Genomic DNA, 19,422 nt, shown 5'->3' with positions numbered 1-19,422 from the left:
CCATCAAGAATTCTACCAATCTAGAGATCGGTTTTTATGAGGACTATATATAATTATGAAACGATATAGACCAATTGTTAGAGGCCATATACTTACATCACGTACCAAACTTCATCCGGATAGGATGAAATTTACTCCTCCAAGAGGCTTCGGAAGTCAATTTTTTTTCATCAAGATTGGATAAAATTTACAGCTCCTAGAGACTCCGTAAGTCAAATCTGGAGATCGGTTTATATGGACCTTTAATTTCTGTCTAAGCTTTCAAGAAAACCTAATAAATATATCACCTTTCATATGACTTCAAGCCTAAATTCTTTAGATTTATACAGTGTACAGTTGGTATTGATCGAAATGGATAATTTTAACCAGTCGATATGGGGGGTTATATCAAATAAAAATTAAAATATTAATGATATTTAGTGTCCTTTATGTGTCCAAAATAAATTGCGATCATTTCTGATACAAATTGCAGTTTCTATTGGTCCAAGAAATCGAATCGGGAGATAGGTCTATTAAGGAGTTATATCGATAGATATTGATCGATATAAACTATATTTAGGAAACATTTGAATTTCAAATTTTAAGCAAATCGCATAAAAATTTCGGCTTCGTGCCTTCACGAACTCAAATCGGGAGATCGGTCTGTACTAGAATTAGCACATTTCTTAACCGACTTAAAATTATTCTATATTAGATTTCGAGCAAATCGAATGAAAATTGCTGTTTCCATGCTCTTAAGAAGTCGAAATTCGAGAACGGTCTATATGGGGACTATACCTAAAAATGGACCGATATATACCAAATTTGTCACAGCTCTTTTTAGGCCATAAATGTCTCTAATGTTGAAATTTCAGTCAAATCGGATTAAAACTGCGACTTCCATGCCCTTATGAAGTCAAATCGGTAGATCGATATATATAGATATGGCAGCTAATAATGAATTTCCTTTTACTACACACTACTATTTCGGTTAACTATATTTTAAATGATAGTATTATTCAATAGTATAATTTATTTCGAGAAGAAAATCGAATAGTAAATATAAATAAAAAGTAGCACTATGTTCTTTTCTGTTATTAATAAACAACACTTTATTAAATAATGTTCTTATTTATCTTTCATATATACAATGTATACATCATCTTTCTTAAGTTATGGGTTGTTGCACCTTAAAATAGGAGTTTCGTTTCTGCTGTTTTTTCTTTAATATTTGAGTTGGTCTGTGCAATATTTATATATATGTACATACATTTTTGCTAGTCAAGTTTTGTTTTGTAATGTGTAGATGCTATACAGAAATTGTAATAAATACTGAACCAAATTAATAAATATAAAAAATTTTTATGAAGATTTTAACAAGTTAAGAACGGTACAGCGTCCCACGTTAATTTATAATGGCAAAATAAATTGAAATTAATCTAAAGAAAGATAACCGTATTTACAAAAAAAAATTGTCTAAAACAACACAATGGACTAATGCATTTATATTTTATATATTATGCACTGAAATTCACTATCTATTGTTCTATACGAATAAAAGACGAGTTGTACTTCCATTTGGCATCCCGCTAGCATTAGACAGGAGACTATTATTGCGGCTATAGCCATTAGATGACTTATGATTAGTTAGTAATGAGCCTTGATAATAAGGATCTATAGTATTTCGCAGAGGTGAATAGTTAATACTACTCTTCGTTGTAGTCGGTATAAGAGATTTATCTTTCGATACTTGTTTTGCCTTAAATAGAAAAAAATTCAACATTAGAGAAATAATTTAGTATTGATATAAAATAAGAACTTACTCTATTATAACATAAAACGCCTAAAATGGCTAAGCCCATACCAAAACAGTTCAGCCATGTAACTGGATTACCTAATATAAGTAATGAGACAGCTATCACAAATATTCGTTTGGATGCACTTGCAACAGCATATGTAAGTGGCGTCACCAACGATAGCACGGAGAATGCTATAATATTTTGTAGCCAATTTAAAACACCATCTGCGAAGAGCAATGCTATAACCCGATAGTCCAAATTAATCTATAAATAAAAAAAAAAATAATCCTGTCAAAGAAATTCGTTAAATTGATTTGTCCATAACTTACAATAGCGGGGTGTTTGATAACTTTAAAACTATCGACATACAACCAAATGGGTAAGAACATAAACAAGGCCAATTTTCCGAGCAAATGTAATAATCGCAAATGATGTATTCCAGTATCTTTGAGCACCTGAAAAAGATGGAGAAAAAAATAAAGAAATGCAACACAATTTAATGGCGTTGTATTGTGGCTGAGGAAGGTTTATTCAACTGGCATTGAGGGCTAAAGAGTTCACTCTGCAGTTCCGGCTTTTACTTTTCATATTGCCGCATCCATTACGAACTTTTTCTTGCGATCTTTATATAATATTTTAGTAACCAATTACTACGACGGAGATAATGTTTTTTAAAGCATAGTTTTTGATTTCTCCAGATATCGAAATATAAACAATGTAGAACTTCCGAACTCGAAATTGATCACTAAACAAATCTGTATTCCCATAAAATCTTGTGGACTATGTGTGGGTCAGGCACTCCCAATATTAGTCCCTAGTTTTGTGTGTCGTCCTGTCCAGGAGCCATTTTTAAAACATTAGCACACTTAGCGCTTTCTTCTGTTCTGAGTTACAGACATTTCAGAATATAGCCAAAACCAGAAAGCATCCGATTCATAATATAGGGATATGTTGCTGTTGTCTACTCGAGTAATTTCCATCTGCTTGGACTCGAGCCGCTGCCAATGAAGCTGTTGAAGCCCCTTGATGTTGTTTTTATAAAAAAAATATGTAAAATAAAACAAACTCTAATGCTGGATTGCAGTTCTTGTAGGATCGACTGCAGTGGGGTTCGTGAGAGCGTTTGTTATTACGATCTCATATAGAATTATTTTCGATGCCACAAATCAAACGTATAAGGGAATTTAGTATTTGCACAAATTAGAATTGGAATTAAAATGCCCTTTTGGAGCTAAAGTCTTCTTAATAAACTCACCTTCTTGGAGAATATGTTCTGTAAAGAAAATCCCATAGTTGAAATTAAAGCTGATATAAGACCCATCATGTCAAAGGAGATCTCCGTCAATGTCGCAATTCCAACTCCAGTTATTATAGGAATCAGACTGAAGTACACCAATGAAGGTTGTTTTTCTCTGAACAGTAAGCGTGATAGAATAACCGTGAATAATGGCATCGTGGCTTTAACTAAAAATGTGATCCGTAACAACTACCATAAATTAAACACGTCACATATATTATTTAAATGATCGTACCTGTATGTGCATAGGAAACTGGAACTTTCCACAATGATATGTGAGATGTCACCGAAGCCAGAAATTTTCCAAAAGCCAAAGGAATAATCAAACGCATATAGTAACCTTTGGGAAGATCTTGGTACTTTCTGATTTTCCACAAATTAAAAAATGGTCCACTATATAATGTAATACTAAGCAATTGAATCATAGTAACCGTCATTGGATAAGGGAACTCATTTAGTACCATTTTCCCAATAACATTATTACTCGAAGATATAATATACCAAAGGATGCATAATGTTACAACAACCAGAACATGTCTGGAACCCGTACGTTTTCCACCAGACATGGCAATAGATTACTATTAGTGACTTCCTTGATCTGGATACAAAAAACGGATGAAATCACAACTCTTACAACAACAACATATATTCTAATGAATGTTATATACTTGTTGAGAAATATATGTTCTCCTCTCCCCAATGTTGAATATTTCTTTTAATGTAGGAAACACATCTTGGATTTGTTTTGGACACAGGTAAATAACTTCCACGGAATATCGACGTTTTGTTGACGTAGAAATCAGAGTTGCCACTCAAATAGAATTGAATGCTGCCGGATTAGAAATCAAATGTCATCTTAAAATAAGGGAAGTAATCCTAACACTACGTTTACTCTATGCACAAAGTCTCCAAGAAGTTGATTTCAGCAAATTTAAAATGGAGAAATATCACAAAACTTCAACAAAATCTCTTTCAAAACCGACTAGATTGTTGTGTACATCCCCAGTCCATATTTTTTTATTTTGACGGTAATTCTTGGAATCCCCATCACGCCCAAAACAGTTGTATACGATGTCCAAATATTAAGCAACATTAAAATTCTGTAGGGATTATGATAATATTAAAAAGTATACATATTTTGCAATTAATTGTTACCAAAGGAGCGATTTTAAAGAGACCATTTCAAATAAACTTAAATTCCGAAATTTTGACCAACAATTACCGTTCAAAGAAGTGATTTTAAAGAGACCATTTCAAATAAACTTAAATACCGAAACTTAAATGACCAACAATTACCGTCCAATTTTTTATTTGGAACGAACAGTTCAATCTCAATTTTTTACAGACTCAGATAAAATTTTGGGTGCAATTCGATTACTCTAATATAAATCCAATGCGAAAACCTATGGGCGTAAGGATGGCATTCGAGATTTTTTTATGCCGAGATTTTTCGAGTTCCCGGAAAACTAATCCCAATTTATTAAATTTGCTTTTTAGGATATTAATTAATAAATTGGAGGCTTTATTCAATGCAAACGACCCTTAGACTATCATCACAGAAAAGAGGTGAAATCTTGCATTTTTAATGTATGAAGCGCTCAAATAGTAATAAATATTTACTGCTGCGATTATTTATGACACTGTACCACTTTGAATTTCAAGCTTTTCGATAATTTAGTCACAATAAATTGCTATTGTGAATCGAAGAAGCGTCACTTTATCAAAATATAATCTGGCAACATCGGCGCAACTTGCACTGATGAGATGTTCTGGATAGAACACCATGGTGTTCACTGCACTGCAGTGCAACGATGGTCTGGATAGCCCATACAAAAGTTGCATCCAGTGCTAAAAGAAAACAGCCCTATTAAATCAAATGGCCTTGCAAATTGCTCGCTTTCACCAAATTTTCCAATAGGTTTGAAGCATTAAAATGAGATTTTTGAAAAGTTTGAAATGTTGAGAAATTGTTGCTATAGGTGAGTATTAAGTTCGAGTTTAGCCGCTAAAATCGGTAAAGTGAAAACTAAATCAGTAAGAAAAATGCATGAAATTATACATATTTGTTGCAAATTTTATTATAACTTGATGGAGAAAAGCCCAAAGCAAATTTTCACAAAGTCTGTATTCCTTAAAATGGATTATTAAAGAAATGTAATCGTGAAAAAATGTCGTTTTTAGCGGCTAAACTCGAACTTAATACCCACCTTAAAGGTGAGTACTATGTTCGAGTTTTTCACCAAAACACTCAATTAAAAGTGCAAAAATATATATGAAGACGATAACATTTTTATCAAGTCTCTTCAAATTATGGATGGAAAAGATCCAATGTACCCTGCCAACATTTTTTGAATTTGGGGACTCTTTTGAGAATCCCCACTACGTCGAAAACAATCATATACGACATCAAAAACTCGTCGGAAAAGCGCCGTCACTATTGAGAAGTTGTACCACGCCAAGTTACTACAAAAATGTTTCGCATGAGTGCAATTATTAGGTGCCTTTATAGATCAATTTAGAACGACGCCAATAAGGGACCCTCCAAACAATCAGAAAAAGTGCATTTTAAGATAGTTGTAAAAGAATCATTGTGGTCGAGTAAAACACGTTTGTTTAGATATTTATTAATTTGATTAAACATTTACAAATTCTTAAAAATATAACATTTATACCACTATCACATTACATTTAACATAATTTTTGGCATTAATGATGATGTTGAGTTACAAGTAGAGAGTTACATGTTGCTGCGTCTATCAACCAGTGTTTTTATTCCATGGAGGCAGCGTGTCTGTAAAATATCTGAAAAACAATCACTTTATTCCATTTGGAAAATCACCAAATTGTTCACCAATATACCTTTCACAATTTTAAGCGTATAATCTATGTTTTCAGAACTTTATTTTCGTTTTTATTTAATTAAAATATAACAAGCTGGTTGCGCTTGGCGTTTCACAAAAAAATGGATTTTTTAACAGTAGGGATGGCAAATTACTTGCATGTACTTTTTGATGTACCTTTTCATGATGGTTGAAGTGACATTTACGAGTCTGTGGTAACGATGAGGTTGAAATGGAACTTTGAAATGCTGGCAGGGTATTGATTGCGAACCATTTAATATTTCGAAATCAATTGATTAAAAAAAGTAACCGTGAAAATAAGCTGGTTTTCAGCCTGAAAACTGAACATAGTACTCAGCTTTAAACTTTTTTTAAATTAATTAAACTATAAAAATAAAATGGTTCACAATCAATTCCTTAGATCTTTTCCTTTCATTATTTCACAAGACTTTATAAATATATAATCGTCTTCATATAGATTTTTGTACTTTAAATTTATCCCCAAATTCATAATAGTTAACGTAAACTTTAAACCTACTCACCTTAAAGGTGAGCACTATGTTTGCTTTTCGCGTTGAAATTTTCGTGGTTACTTTATTAAAACATTCAATATAAAGCGGATAAATTAACTCAATTGATGCGATGTTTCTTGTTGTTCTAGATTTCGACAAGACTTTACAGGAATAAGTCCGTTTTTATTTATAATTTCGATTATTTAAGGAAAAGTAATCGGGAAAATAAAGTGCGTTTCAACTCGAAAACCGAACATAGTACCCACCTTAACGTGTTTAACTCTACTGTTGAGGGTAATGTCTGTTTTTTTGTTGAGAACGAGAAGTTTCTCTACAATTTCTCAAATTAAATTCTAATCAATTCTTTGAGAAAATGTTTGAAAGCGTATTAAATATAAGCATTTCTCCAATGCTTGTGTTTATTGGAATGTCTGTTTTTTGTTGAGAACGAGATTTTCTCAACAATTTCTCGACATTAATTATTCCCTAATTGTTTGGAAAAATGTTGAATTTTAGCATGTTTCAAGCGTTTGTGTTTATTGGGATTGTATTGAATGTTGAGTACTCATTGAATTGTAACGAGTACTCAAAAAATTAGTCTGTAACGAATACACGTTACTTTCCAAACATTAAGCGGCTCACAGTCAGCATTGTTTTCTTTACCATCCATAGCACAAAATTTAAATAAAAAGAAATACAATGGAACCAATGGCTTTGGGTAGTCCAAGTGGTAGCCCCGCAACAAATCCTTACCTACCATCGTTTCTTTTGGGTGAACAACAGACTCCAACAACACCACGCAATAACACGCTTTCTCCAAATAAGGCTGGTACAAGGAATCTTTCATTTGGATTCGCAACATCTCCCTGCGCACCGAATTCACCGCAAGACTATAATCGATCAGCGTTGGGTCAAAAGACGCTTTTTGGAGGGTATCAACAAACTCCTCCCATTCAACAAAATGCAGCAAATTTCCCCGGTACTCCCTTGCAAACCCACAATACAAGCGTTTCAGGACCACCAACTCAGGGGCTTTTTGACTCTTTGCGTAATGAACGTAATCAAGTTCAAACACCAATGGGAACTCCCACTCTAGGCCAGCACCACATGAGTATGAACCAAAGTATACACCAACAAATGGCAAATGTTACTGGGCAATTTAATGATTCATACAATAACACATCATTCAATACTTCGCGCGCTGGGGTTATGTCTCCATTGATGCCCGGAACACCTATTAATGCTTCACAAATGTTACAGTGTCCACCACAACCTCGTTATACAGAATTTTGGGTAACAGTATTTGGTTTCCCTTCCAGTGCAACAGCAATAATCTTACAACATTTTGCGCAATGTGGGACAATTGTTGATAAAGTTTCACAAAATGGCAATTGGGTACATCTAAAGTATTCTTCAAGACTGGAATGCGACAAGGCACTTAATTATAATGAGAAAATTTTAGCCAATAACATTATGATAGGAGTTACCCAGTGTAAAGACAAGTCTATAATTGATAAAGAAAATCTCTGCGAAAACAATACTCAGTAAGTACATTCAGTGAAAGAGATCTTGTTAAGGGAATTGCTACAACTATACTGAACATTGTTTATTATACCTTAACTGGATCTCTGTATAGCACACATTAATTTTATTTAAATGTGATTTAATTTTTAAACAGGCAAGCTGTAAAAGTTCGACCATTAGCACAAACGGCATACAAAAGTGCTCAGAATGATACATCAGTTTCTTCTAATAGCAATGCCCCACAGAAAAGCTCTGGAATCATGAATAAAGCAATGGATTTATTTTTCGGTTGGTAAACCTGTATGTAATCGTCTCAACTAAATTTCTTCAGGCATATATAAAAAAGTTTTAATTTGTTATAAATAAAAAAATTCTAACACAATTTTAAATATATTTGTTTTTTTTTTCTTTTTTTTTTAAATACTGACGAAAAATATTCAATAAAAAATTTAAGCCCAGGATACAAGAAAAAAGAGGGTGGAATGAATGGCAGGAGTGAGAAGTAAAAATGGTTGTTTAGGTAGACTCCGTTAAAGAAGGATATTAAAGCATTTGTTAACCAAAGGCATCGATCTTTTTCGTTCCATTCCATTAGAGAAACTATTTTGTTTACATCGTTACCTTTCTATAATGTTAACCATTCATCATTGACTCTATCAAATACTATAAAATGGATTCGTAGTTTTAACATTTATTTCCTCTCTAGCCTTTTCTCAGAGTATCCTCTCTGATGGTATCAAACAGCTGTCCAAAGTAAAATGAGATATTAAATAAAAATAGGAACTGCAGAAACTAAAATCACGCCGCTAGTTTTAAGGAAGATCAGATATTTAAGTATTTCCACTGCTGTAGATCACTATATATGTGGAAAGAAGAGTGTTATATACGTTATAGCTATAGTGTTGGAAATGAACTTGGTAGGATCCTCATGTCCATTTTATGATTTCTTAATGAGGAAGTGTGACTTCAGCTAGATCATCAGAGATCCGTAATGGTGTTTTTTTGTACAGTTTGGGGGCGGATTGTGCGGCGAAGTGATTTGATTCATTTTATTCTTACTAGACTTGGTATGGACGAATTCCATACTCGATTTGATTTCCCAATCGGCGGCTTTTCTTTTTTGTGTCTGGCTATTGAAATGGGATGGTAAAGTTAACGAAGGGTGTTTTTGATCTTTACGATTAGATTAGTTTGTTGAAAATTTGAATACCAGATCAAACTGGAATGATTTTTCTTGGAAAATACATTTCTTCAATAACAATTCTGTTGTTTTGCCGTAGATCACAATCTTGATATAATGTAAGCAATCATAGAACAGCAATAAATATTACAATGATGTTTTTTTATTATACCTACATATATATTTTAAACATTAAAATCTAATAATTGGGTTAATATAAATGAATTCTGTTAAGATAAATAAATGGGTTTTCTATCCGATCTGCAGTTCTTCTATCGCCAATAATAAAACTACATTGAATGAATTCTACCATTATCACTTGGGTTCAATTAGGGCATTTTCGAGGTCTTTCATCTTTGGATAATTGACTTCACGGGCATCCAATTTGGACTGGGCCCACATTATAAGTTTTAGCAAAAACATTATTTTAGGGGTCGAATCAGCGCTATGCTCGCTCTTCAATATTGCAGCATTTAACTCACTAGCAATCTGAAAGCAATAAACATAATTTTTATTATATAAATAAATTTCTTATTATTTGAATTTACCTTTTGCCTATGGGACTGTTCCAAAAGATATGAAAATGGACTGTCTTGGGGCTTTTCAAAAGCCAAAAGGGCCAATGTTCGTTCTAGTTCACATAAAACTTCTGGTATATCCTCTCCAGCTTCGGACAAGCGACTTTGTGCAAATGACAATGCTTCCTCTATTTTGCCAACTCTATATTAAAAATCAATTGTAAACATTTATAGGCATATGGAAAATTTGATATTGGTCTGCAACTCATGAGAAAATGTCTATAGAAGAAAAGTCTATAGAAATTTTATTGAGCGTGTACTTTATACATCTTATGCTTTTAGTTATTAAAATGCATCTTGTTAGTGCGATGGAAATAGATTTGATTGATAAGAGAGTGGCGTATAAAGAAATAGTAAGTGTATAAAAAAATCGTTATTGTACTAATATAAATATAAATAAAATTATTTTTGAATATCATCATAGCCTTAATTGATAATTAAGTTTGTAATATTGTTAACTGCTTTTAGTAAAATTCTTTTAATATTAATGTTTATTCTTTTAATATTAATGTTTATATTTATATATTTAATATTATGTTTATGTTTTAATATTAATGGCAGAAATACATTAAATTCCCCATTTAAATCGTGCACACCACAATTCCCAATGCTTACTCACACATTGTAATTTATAGAAACATACCTTATAAGCTCAATTAACTGCAGTTGTTGCAGGTGGAAAAAAAGGTGGCGATCACCATCTAGAAGTTCAGGATGAAGCTGATTAACCAACTGCGTCGCTTCTTGAATACGACCATTTTGAACAGCTTCACGTATTAAAATGCGATCGTCCAGAGAATTTAGTTCCACTGACGGTTCCAATAGACCAGCCTCTAATTGAAACTTTTCTGCTGCCTCCTTGAAACCTTCTATTAAAGTTTAAGTGCAATTTCATTAAATAAATTATGACTAAACTGCTGTTTATGGGCCTTTCACCGAATTGCTGGAATTTTTTGTATGTTATGTAGCTCCGTGAACTAATTCTAACAAGGTGATATTTTTGTCGCGGAAATGACATGGGTTTGAGATATAGCCTTCCAAAGGCCCAATAAAAACTTCATATTTTTCCTTCACTTATTGTCCAAAACACCTTTAATATAAAAGGCTGGTCTTTCGATTGAGGTATAAACATGGATCTTCATACACCAAGTGAAAAGAATGGGTGAACAAGTTTAAGATAAAATCGAAGGATATTCGAGGTACAACCAAGATTTTAAAAAAACTAGGGTAACAATTTTCTTTTTTTTTTGCTATATCTCCTTAACTTTATAAAATACCTATAGAATATTTTATGTTGGTAAGTCTACATTGCTTTAAAATTATACCAAAATCGTTAGGATTAGGCAATATAATAATATTGATATAACAAAATTTTATTGACCCTTGGAGGGCAAACACTTTACCTTGTTCGAATCACAAAGCTACATAACATACGTCGTCAAACTGAAGCAATTTGTTGAGGGTCCATAAAATGCAATGACTCCCAAATTATTCAGATGGATAAACACTAACCTGTTACTAAGTAATTCATTATTAAACGATTCATGTCAGATTTCTTGAATGGAAACTGCTCCATTCTTGCATTCCATTCTTCCTTTGTCCATCCATCATTCTTGTCATTGTAGCTCATTTTCCTGTTTTTCCTTATTTTGCCAATTTTGAAGCCGTTATTAATACGCGTATAAAGAAAATAATATTGTGCTGAAGTCCTTGCTCCGTTCGTTTTTCAAATTCCCTGTAATCTGTTGATTACAAGCAAAAATTTAGTTTGATTACAAGCAAAAAAATTAGTCGAAGCCCAAATTGCTTCGAAAACAAAAGAAAAAACCTTACCAACGTCGCTAACTTTCGATAAGTGAGTTATCGAAAAACTACAGAGTAACACTGAGAAATAAAAATACCTGTCAGAATTTTAAAGTTTATTCGCATCGCTAACACCCTGCCAGCATTTCAAAGTTCGATAAGTAAGTGACACTACAACAACCGCCAACTGTGATGGGGAAATGTACCACAAAGTGTAGATGAAAAAAGGCACTTTCCTGCCAACATTTTTTGAATTTGAGAATCCCCACCACGTCGAAAACACAGTTGGCGATTGTTCCAGTGTCACTTACGAGTCTGTGGTAGTGATGAGGATGAAATGGAACTTTGAAATGCTGGCAGGGTAGTAACTTGGCTTTGCGCCATTTCTCAATAGTGACGGGGCTTTTCCGACGAGTTTTAGATATCGTTTTCGACATTATGGGGATTCTCAGAAGTATCGTCAAATTAAAATAATATTGGCAGGGTGCTGGATAATTTCTCTTGCAAAAGTAACCCCAAAACATGCTTGGTTCTCACCAAGCATGTTTTGGGTTTTGAAATGTTTTCCCTAAAAAACAAGTTCAAAACACAAGTTTTCCTCCAAAACACGTCAATTTTAGAATGTGAACCCACCTAATTTTGAATATACCCCGAATAACATACTCTATTCAAAATATATGTCAAAATATTAAAATAAGTTTCATAGAAAAAAAGGAATAAACAAAGGCTTTTAAGAACATGGACATGTGAAAATAACATAAATTTCCCCCCTTTGCGCTCGTGGTAATTATTTGGACATACGTTGCATATATGAGAATTTCGAGTAAATGTAAGTCGGTGGCAACATGGCATAATGCGCTTTACAGACTATCAGTTATTCCGGACGGAATGTCGGTGTTTGTAATTTATCTTACAGTGTGTCGGATCGATACGACTTGTCGGCGGTTGCTAAATAATCGATAAATCTGTTATCGATCCCATAAACATGCAGCAGTATCGATTAAGCCTTCGGACTTAACTTATATTGTGCACAATATATGTGATATGTTCGACACGAGCACTGTCGTCCGGAATAACTGATAGACTGTAAAGCGCATAAGCAAACAGACCTAATAACGAAACTACTTATGCTAGCAGTACCATGCCGCCTTATTAAGTTGACGTTTGAACAGCTGTTGCAATAATTATTGAACACATTCTTTCACAAATGTCAGTCTTGTTTTGCTTGGTCCGGCATTTTTTCATTTCGCTATTCGAGAATTAATAAATATTTTTTATAAATTAAGAATTTTTAAGAGTTGCCAGTGATGTCCAAGAATAACTCTTCTGGGTAAGAATAATATTGTACATCGTTTATACGTTATGCTTACCATACCAACGCTGGAGAAAATTGACCACAAATGTGTTGTGCACACCAATTACCCATTTTTGCAAATTTCCTTTTTTTTAAACAAACACAATGCTTGGAGTTCTATATTGGAATATACTTAATAATTCCGAAGATCAATATCTGTTTTCATTTATGTAGCATTGTAAGTTGGGGTTATGCGATATGGCTCGCTATGTGCATTTCTAAGAGAATAGGACATCAGCAAAGGAGAACCAAACATTTTTTGGAAGAGACCAAAAGTCATTGTTTCCGTTTAGAACCGATTATAAAATGGGTTCCCTTCTCATTGGGTTAGAAATAGAACATTGTTGCTTTAAATGGTAAGGAGATGATATTCGCTTTCCATGATATCCGGTGGAGATGCAACAGACCGGCATCTCATATTTCTATGAGATTTTGACCTGAATTAGCAGTCTTTGAGGTCGACTTTCGTTTTTCACGAAGATTGCGTTGCTTAGACTAGAGATGATCAGAATGTCGGTAGTATCATAGTTCCAGATAGTATCCAACGGGAAATGGATCAAACCCAACACAGGCACAGAACTAGCCCCTGGTGTTTATAGACCAGTCCTAGTTCTTGTCAAAACGTATAGAAGGGATAGCTCACTTTAACGTGTGTTTGTCATTGACGGGGTAAATATACACTTTAGGACACGGCTTGGATACATTCCAAAGGACATGTTCCAAGACAAATTAGTAGAACTATCTCGTATACGGATCCTCATGAACCAGTCTGGGACAAATTTATAGGAATCTGCTTCATTATATGAAAATTTAAATAGTGCTACAAACGGGAGTTTTGGTACCAGTTCTGTGATGGGACCCTTAGTTGCAATTTTCACCAATTTCCTGTAGGGTAACTATACATAGTAGGGTAACTATATATAGTAGACACAAGAAAAGACTCAACAATTTGTATCCTGTTTAGATTGGCCGAGGACAAATATTAAGATATTTTACCAATATAGTAAAGTTGGGAAATTTTCGCATAATAGACGAATATCCTAAAATCTGTAACAGTTTTAACCGCCTGTAGTTTTTTTTTGTGCAAATTTTTCTCTATGTATTCATTCTTATGTCCAGGCATTCATTTTTTTAGGTTGGGCATGACAATTCTAATGAGATTTAGCACATACGAACTCAATAGCGTTTAACAAAAATCGGATAAAATTTAGGATATACAGTGGAACCTCTCAGAAGTAGACACCCACGGTCGCCTGAATTTTGTCCACATGGGGAAGGTTACCAGTTATGAGAGGTTAATTTTAATGTGATAAGATATCAATACTCCCCCCAAAAATTGTCCGCTTTTGAGAGGTGTCCGCTTTTTAGAGGTCCGATCTGACCATATTACCTTATCATTTAAGAGGAGTTCACTTATTAGAGGTTAATTTTAATGTAATAACATAACAATCGTCCCATTAAAATTGTCCCCTTTTGTGAGGAGTTCGCTTTTCAGAGTGTCCTAGTTTGAGAGGTTTCACTGTTATAGCTCCGATTTTCACAGATTATAATATCATTTCACAGTTTATAATATCATACAGCTGGCTCCATTGGACTTTAGGTTAGGTGGCAGCCCGATGTATCAGACTCACTTAGACTATTCAGTCCATTGTGATACCACGATTCTATGTTAAGCTCAATGACAAGGGACTTCCTTTTTATAGCCGAGTCCGAACGGCGTTCCACATTGCAGTGAAACCACTTAGAGAAGCTTTGAAACCCTCAGAAATGCCACCAACTGAGGTGGGATAATCCTCCGCTGAAAAATTTTTGGTGTTCGGTCGAAGCAGGAATCGAACCCACGAGCTTGTGTATGCAAGGCGGACATGCTAACCATTGCACCACGGTGGCTCCCTCTATTGGATTTTAGCTTTTGTCTTACTTGCTATCCATGTAACATCTCCTTATGTGTCTAAACTGTTTTTATTTTTTCCTTACAGAAGAGATCGTGATCGCGACAGAAATGAACGTGATCGAGATCGTGATTATGAACGAGAACGAGAGAGAGACCGAGAAAGGAAGCGGCGTTATTCCCGTAGCAGATCTCGGACACCAAAGGATAGATCATCTCGTAATGGAAAACGTGATGAAAGAAAACGGGATCGTAATGAACGCGACCCCCGCGATTTTGATCGTAGGCGAGATGAGAAACGTAGAAGACCATCGCCCTCACAATCGAAGTTCAAAGATTATGATCGTGAAAAAGAGTATGTTTGTTTTTGTGGTATTCCTTTTTTGTTTTGTTTTTAAATAAAATTCTATATTAAATATTTATAGAAGGCATATGGATAGGGAGCGTGAAAGGGAAAAGGAGAAAGAACGTGAAAAGGATCGAGAACGTGAGCGGGAACGACAAAGAGAAATCGATAGACAACGTGAACGAGAAAATGCACAAACTCATACAAAATCACCGGCACCCATTGTCATAAATGCCGATTCTAGTAGCTCATCGCAAGAAGAGGAAGAAATCGACAAAGAGGAAGAGCAACGTCGTCTCGAACTGGAAATGATAAAACGTAGAGAACGCATAGAACGGTGGCGAGCTGAAAGAAAACTCAAAGAGGAGGCCAACAAAAAGGATATAAAAGCCCTTTTACCACCATCCACAACGACAACGGCAAAGAAGTGGAGCTTGGAAGATGAATCCGAAGAGGAGGACAATTCAATTACAGTAGATCTTAGCAAAGAGCCAGATTCACCTCCATCCAAATTCCATAGAATTAAAAAGCCAAGGGATGATGAAGACGATGAAAAAGTCGATCGCTTGAAATCATCTAAAAGCATTGTAAGTGCAGCCAAGGCTAAAATTGAAGCCCTACGCGAAGAGGAAGAGCTTAAGGGAGAACAGTTGAAGAAACTCCAACAGGAAGAAGAGGATGCAAAAAATGAAGTTATTATTGCCAACAAAGCTGCTGCTGCAGCAGCAGCTGCTGCGGAAGATGACGACGAAATTGATCCCTTAGATGCATACATGCAGGAAGTTGCCAAGGAGGTGAGGCAAATCAATCACATTATCACACAGCCCAAGAAACAACAAGGAGTGGTAATCCTAACGGGTGCAAAAAAGAAAACCACAGTTAACAAAGACAAAGGAGAGCTTATTGAGCAAAACATGGACAGCTTAGAATACTCTAGCGAAGAGGAACTGGAGGATATAAAAGACACAGCCGCTAGTTTGGCCAATAAACATCGTAAGGAATTGGCTAAAATTGATCATTCTGGCGTAGAATATGCACCGTTCCGTAAGAACTTTTATGTCGAGGTACCCGAATTAGTTCGTATGACACAACAGGAGGTTGAAAAATATCGAACAGAATTGGAAGGTATACAGGTTAAAGGCAAGGGTTGTCCTAAGCCCATTAAGGTGCGTATCTATTTCCATGTTTAGAAATGAGAAAAATGGTAATTGCTGGAATGTTGAAATGGGAAAAATCAAAATCAAATCATGCATACACAGAAAAAATGTTATCCTAAATATTTCCAATTAGAATTTTAATTGAATTTTCAAATATATTCAATTCATTTAACAATTTTTTTATTAAAACAAAAATCAACCACAAAAATTAATAGTATCAATTAATTTTTTAATTGACTTTGGTGATTGATACAATTAAAAATTAATTGGAACAATTAATTTTTAATTCAAATTTCTTCAATCACAGAAATGAGAGCATCAATCACCAAAGTCAATTAAAAAATTAATTGTTACTATTAATTTTTGTGATTGATTTTTGTTTTAATTAAAAAATGTGTTGAATTAATTAAATTCTAAATTGAATATGATTGAATTCAAGAATTATTTTTTATGTATACGAACGGTTGTGTTAATACAACCGAATTTACATCATTTATATTTTTGTAGACTTGGGCTCAATGTGGCGTCAGCAAAAAGGAAATGGATATTCTAAGGAAATTAGGCTTCGAAAAGCCAACACCCATTCAGTGCCAAGCGATTCCGGCCATAATGTCTGGACGAGACTTAATAGGTATTGCGAAAACAGGAAGTGGCAAAACGCTAGCATTTATTTTACCTATGTTTAGGCATATTCTGGATCAACCCCACCTGGAAGATGGTGATGGACCCATTTCCGTTATTATGGCTCCCACACGAGAATTATGCATGCAAATTGGCAAAGATATACGCAAATTTTCAAAGAGTTTGAATGTTCGCGTTGTTTGTGTGTACGGTGGCACTGGAATATCTGAGCAGATAGCAGAATTGAAGCGTGGAGCGGAAATCATAGTTTGCACACCAGGACGTATGATCGATATGTTGGCGGCAAACTCTGGACGAGTCACTAATCTACGACGAGTTACCTATATTGTTTTAGATGAAGCTGATCGCATGTTTGACATGGGTTTTGAACCACAGGTAATGCGTATCGTTGATAATGTTAGGCCTGATCGTCAGACAGTAATGTTTAGTGCAACTTTCCCAAGACAAATGGAGGCTCTGGCTCGCCGCATACTTAAAAAGCCAATTGAAGTTATTGTGGGAGGACGATCCATAGTTTGCAAGGATGTCGAACAACATGTTGCTATTATGGAAGATGAAGCCAAATTCTTTAAGCTGTTGGAACTCCTGGGCATATATCAGGAAAAGGGTAGCATTATAGTGTTTGTTGACAAACAAGAGAATGCTGATATTCTCCTGAAAGACCTAATGAAGGCCTCATATCCTTGCATGAGTTTGCATGGTGGCATCGATCAGTTCGATCGAGATTCTACCATATTAGATTTTAAATCTGGCAAAGTTAGACTTTTAATCGCTACATCAGTGGCAGCTCGAGGGTTAGATGTCAAAGACTTGATCCTTGTTGTAAATTACGATGTGACCAATCACTATGAAGACTATGTTCACAGGTAAAGATATTGGCCTTAGTGTATACGTCTGTTTTGGTTTACGAATTCACAATAGGCATAATTACATCTCTTCAATGTAATTCAAATTACTAAGTGTAGCAAGATTGTAAGACGCTTTTTTGATGGACAATATATCAACGTGTTTCGTAAACCAGAACATGGCTTTACAAATTTGGCATTCCGCATCTTGCGCCAATTCTAATTACAATGGAAATTAATTAAATTTTACAGATGCGGTCGTACGGGTAGAGCAGGAAAAAAAGGTAGTGCTTGGACTTTCTTGACGCCGGAGCAAGGACGTTATGCCGGTGACATTATAAGAGCATTGGAACTGTCGGAATGCCCAGTTCCAGAGGATTTACAAAAACTATGGAATGATTATAAAGCGGGTCAAGAAGCCGAAGGAAAGAAAGTACATACAGGCGGAGGTTTCAGTGGCAAAGGTTTCAAGTTTGACGAACAAGAAGCCAATGCAGCCAAGGAAAGTAAGAAACTTCAAAAAGCAGCATTGGGCCTAGCGGATTCGGATGATGAAGAAGACATTGAGCAAGATATCGATCAGCAAATTGAACAATTGTTTGCCGCAAAGAGAACTGTAAAGGATACATCGGTTCCCACACCAGCTGTCACATTGGTAGCCAATACTCCTGCGGCAGGCAGTACAGTCATTGCTGGTGGAAATCAAGTAGCAACTGCTACGTCTGTCGGTTCCGACAAACTTGAGTTGGCCAAACGGCTGGCATCAAAGATAAGCACCAATAAGAATTTGGGTGCCGATGGTAAGGTTTCCACGCAAGTGGCAGCCGAAGCCATACTTAAGGGCTCAAGTGCAACCCAGCCAATGATTACTGCCCGTTCCGTAGTAGAACAATTGGCTGCCAAATTGAACAATAAACTTAACTATCAGCCTAAAGATGATGAAGATAGTTCCGTATCTGGTCTTTTGCCGAATCAGGCGAATTCTTTCACAAAATATGAAGAAGAGTTGGAAATCAACGATTTTCCACAACAGGCCCGTTGGAAGGTGACATCCAAGGAAGCTCTGGCTCAAATATCCGAATATTCCGAGGCAGGTCTTACCGTTCGAGGAACATATGTTCCTAATGGTAAAAATCCACCAGAAGGTGAACGTAAACTCTACTTGGCTATTGAGAGTTGCAGTGAGTTAGCTGTACAGAAGGCTAAACGTGAAATAACCCGCCTAATAAAAGAAGAACTCTTGAAACTTAGTTCGGCGCATCATGTTTTCAATAAGGGCAGATACAAGGTTCTTTAATTTGATAACATCCTAAATAAATATGAAAATTCGTTTTTAAGCGCCCGATTCACGACCTACGTAAGTTATAGCAATGTAATAAAATCCAATCGAAACGATTTCACACAGAGAAAATGACACATATTTGTAATGAATTACCGAAATAAAAATTAACAACAAAACACATAAAATTTAAAATTGCAGTTAGGGACAATTTTTACTTTGTATAAACGGTAAGTTGGTTAGATTGGCTTTGTGTAATCCGTTATTTTTTGGGCTCATATATACAAAAGAAGTTTTTCATATAAAAATTTAAATTTTTTTAGCATTTGGTTAGGTTAGGTGGCAGCCCGATGTATCGGGCTCACTTAGACTATTCAGTCCATTGTGATACCACAT

At 35.0% G+C, this 19,422-nt stretch overlaps 4 protein-coding genes and 1 long non-coding RNA gene across 6 annotated transcripts; 2 read left to right on the top strand and 3 right to left on the bottom strand.

The window, feature by feature from the left end:
• Positions 1–1,063: 1,063 nt before the first annotated feature.
• Positions 1,064–3,897, bottom strand: LOC142229378 (solute carrier family 35 member E1 homolog). Its single transcript, XM_075299928.1, has 6 exons — positions 3,744–3,897; positions 3,311–3,673; positions 3,034–3,242; positions 2,108–2,233; positions 1,803–2,042; positions 1,064–1,738 (listed from the first exon to the last, which is right to left on the bottom strand). Exons 2-6 carry the CDS (start codon positions 3,639–3,641, stop codon positions 1,526–1,528), a joined length of 1,119 nt encoding a protein of 372 aa, XP_075156043.1. The 5' UTR covers positions 3,642–3,673; positions 3,744–3,897; the 3' UTR covers positions 1,064–1,525.
• A 1,766-nt stretch (positions 3,898–5,663) lies between these two features.
• LOC142230348 (uncharacterized) lies at positions 5,664–6,156 on the bottom strand. Its single transcript, XR_012720663.1, has 2 exons — positions 5,935–6,156; positions 5,664–5,877 (listed from the first exon to the last, which is right to left on the bottom strand). It is a non-coding gene; the product is annotated as an uncharacterized LOC142230348 (long non-coding RNA).
• An 888-nt stretch (positions 6,157–7,044) lies between these two features.
• On the top strand, positions 7,045–8,340 carry Nup35 (nucleoporin 35). The gene is made up of 2 exons (XM_075300629.1): positions 7,045–7,971; positions 8,106–8,340. The coding sequence occupies exons 1-2, from the start codon at positions 7,127–7,129 to the stop codon at positions 8,245–8,247; spliced, it is 987 nt and encodes a 328-aa protein (XP_075156744.1). The 5' UTR covers positions 7,045–7,126; the 3' UTR covers positions 8,248–8,340.
• A 932-nt stretch (positions 8,341–9,272) lies between these two features.
• On the bottom strand, positions 9,273–11,536 carry Hou (GID complex subunit 8 homolog protein Houki). 2 transcript variants are annotated; one of them, XM_075300242.1, is made up of 4 exons: positions 11,222–11,536; positions 10,353–10,575; positions 9,680–9,851; positions 9,273–9,620 (listed from the first exon to the last, which is right to left on the bottom strand). In XM_075300242.1, the coding sequence occupies exons 1-4, from the start codon at positions 11,337–11,339 to the stop codon at positions 9,447–9,449; spliced, it is 687 nt and encodes a 228-aa protein (XP_075156357.1). In that variant the 5' UTR covers positions 11,340–11,536; the 3' UTR covers positions 9,273–9,446. The 2 variants fall into 2 exon arrangements, with proteins under 2 accessions (XP_075156357.1, XP_075156356.1); XM_075300241.1 differs by having other exon boundaries at positions 10,353–10,578; positions 11,222–11,534.
• Positions 11,537–12,714: 1,178 nt separating this feature from the next.
• On the top strand, positions 12,715–19,221 carry Prp5 (pre-mRNA processing factor 5). The gene is made up of 5 exons (XM_075299149.1): positions 12,715–12,842; positions 14,846–15,112; positions 15,183–16,269; positions 16,768–17,768; positions 18,000–19,221. Exons 1-5 carry the CDS (start codon positions 12,820–12,822, stop codon positions 19,042–19,044), a joined length of 3,423 nt encoding a protein of 1,140 aa, XP_075155264.1. The 5' UTR covers positions 12,715–12,819; the 3' UTR covers positions 19,045–19,221.
• The last annotated feature ends 201 nt before the right edge of the window (positions 19,222–19,422 follow it).

The sequence above is a fragment of the Haematobia irritans genome, chromosome 3 (assembly GCF_050003625.1).
Source record: "Haematobia irritans isolate KBUSLIRL chromosome 3, ASM5000362v1, whole genome shotgun sequence".
NCBI classification, from domain to species: Eukaryota; Metazoa; Arthropoda; class Insecta; order Diptera; family Muscidae; genus Haematobia; species Haematobia irritans.
Note: the sequence above shows the minus strand (reverse complement) of the source record. Positions and strands in the feature narration are given on the sequence as shown.

Coding starts and splice junctions, on each gene's coding strand:
- Nup35 (XM_075300629.1), top strand. CDS start 7,127: ATGGAACCAATGGCTTTGGGTAGTCCAAGTGGTAGCCCCGCAACAAAT. Junction 7,972..8,105: donor CTCTGCGAAAACAATACTCA/GTAAGTACATTC, acceptor ATTTTTAAACAG/GCAAGCTGTAAAAGTTCGAC.
- Hou (XM_075300241.1), bottom strand. CDS start 11,339: ATGAGCTACAATGACAAGAATGATGGATGGACAAAGGAAGAATGGAAT. Junction 9,852..10,352: donor CAGTTAATTGAGCTTATAAG/GTATGTTTCTAT, acceptor TTTTTAATATAG/AGTTGGCAAAATAGAGGAAG. Junction 9,621..9,679: donor AACAGTCCCATAGGCAAAAG/GTAAATTCAAAT, acceptor TATTGCTTTCAG/ATTGCTAGTGAGTTAAATGC.
- LOC142229378 (XM_075299928.1), bottom strand. CDS start 3,641: ATGTCTGGTGGAAAACGTACGGGTTCCAGACATGTTCTGGTTGTTGTA. Junction 2,043..2,107: donor TTATCAAACACCCCGCTATT/GTAAGTTATGGA, acceptor TTTTATTTATAG/ATTAATTTGGACTATCGGGT. Junction 1,739..1,802: donor GCGTTTTATGTTATAATAGA/GTAAGTTCTTAT, acceptor TTTCTATTTAAG/GCAAAACAAGTATCGAAAGA.
- Prp5 (XM_075299149.1), top strand. CDS start 12,820: ATGTCCAAGAATAACTCTTCTGG. Junction 12,843..14,845: donor TCCAAGAATAACTCTTCTGG/GTAAGAATAATA, acceptor TTTTCCTTACAG/AAGAGATCGTGATCGCGACA. Junction 16,270..16,767: donor GTTGTCCTAAGCCCATTAAG/GTGCGTATCTAT, acceptor ATATTTTTGTAG/ACTTGGGCTCAATGTGGCGT.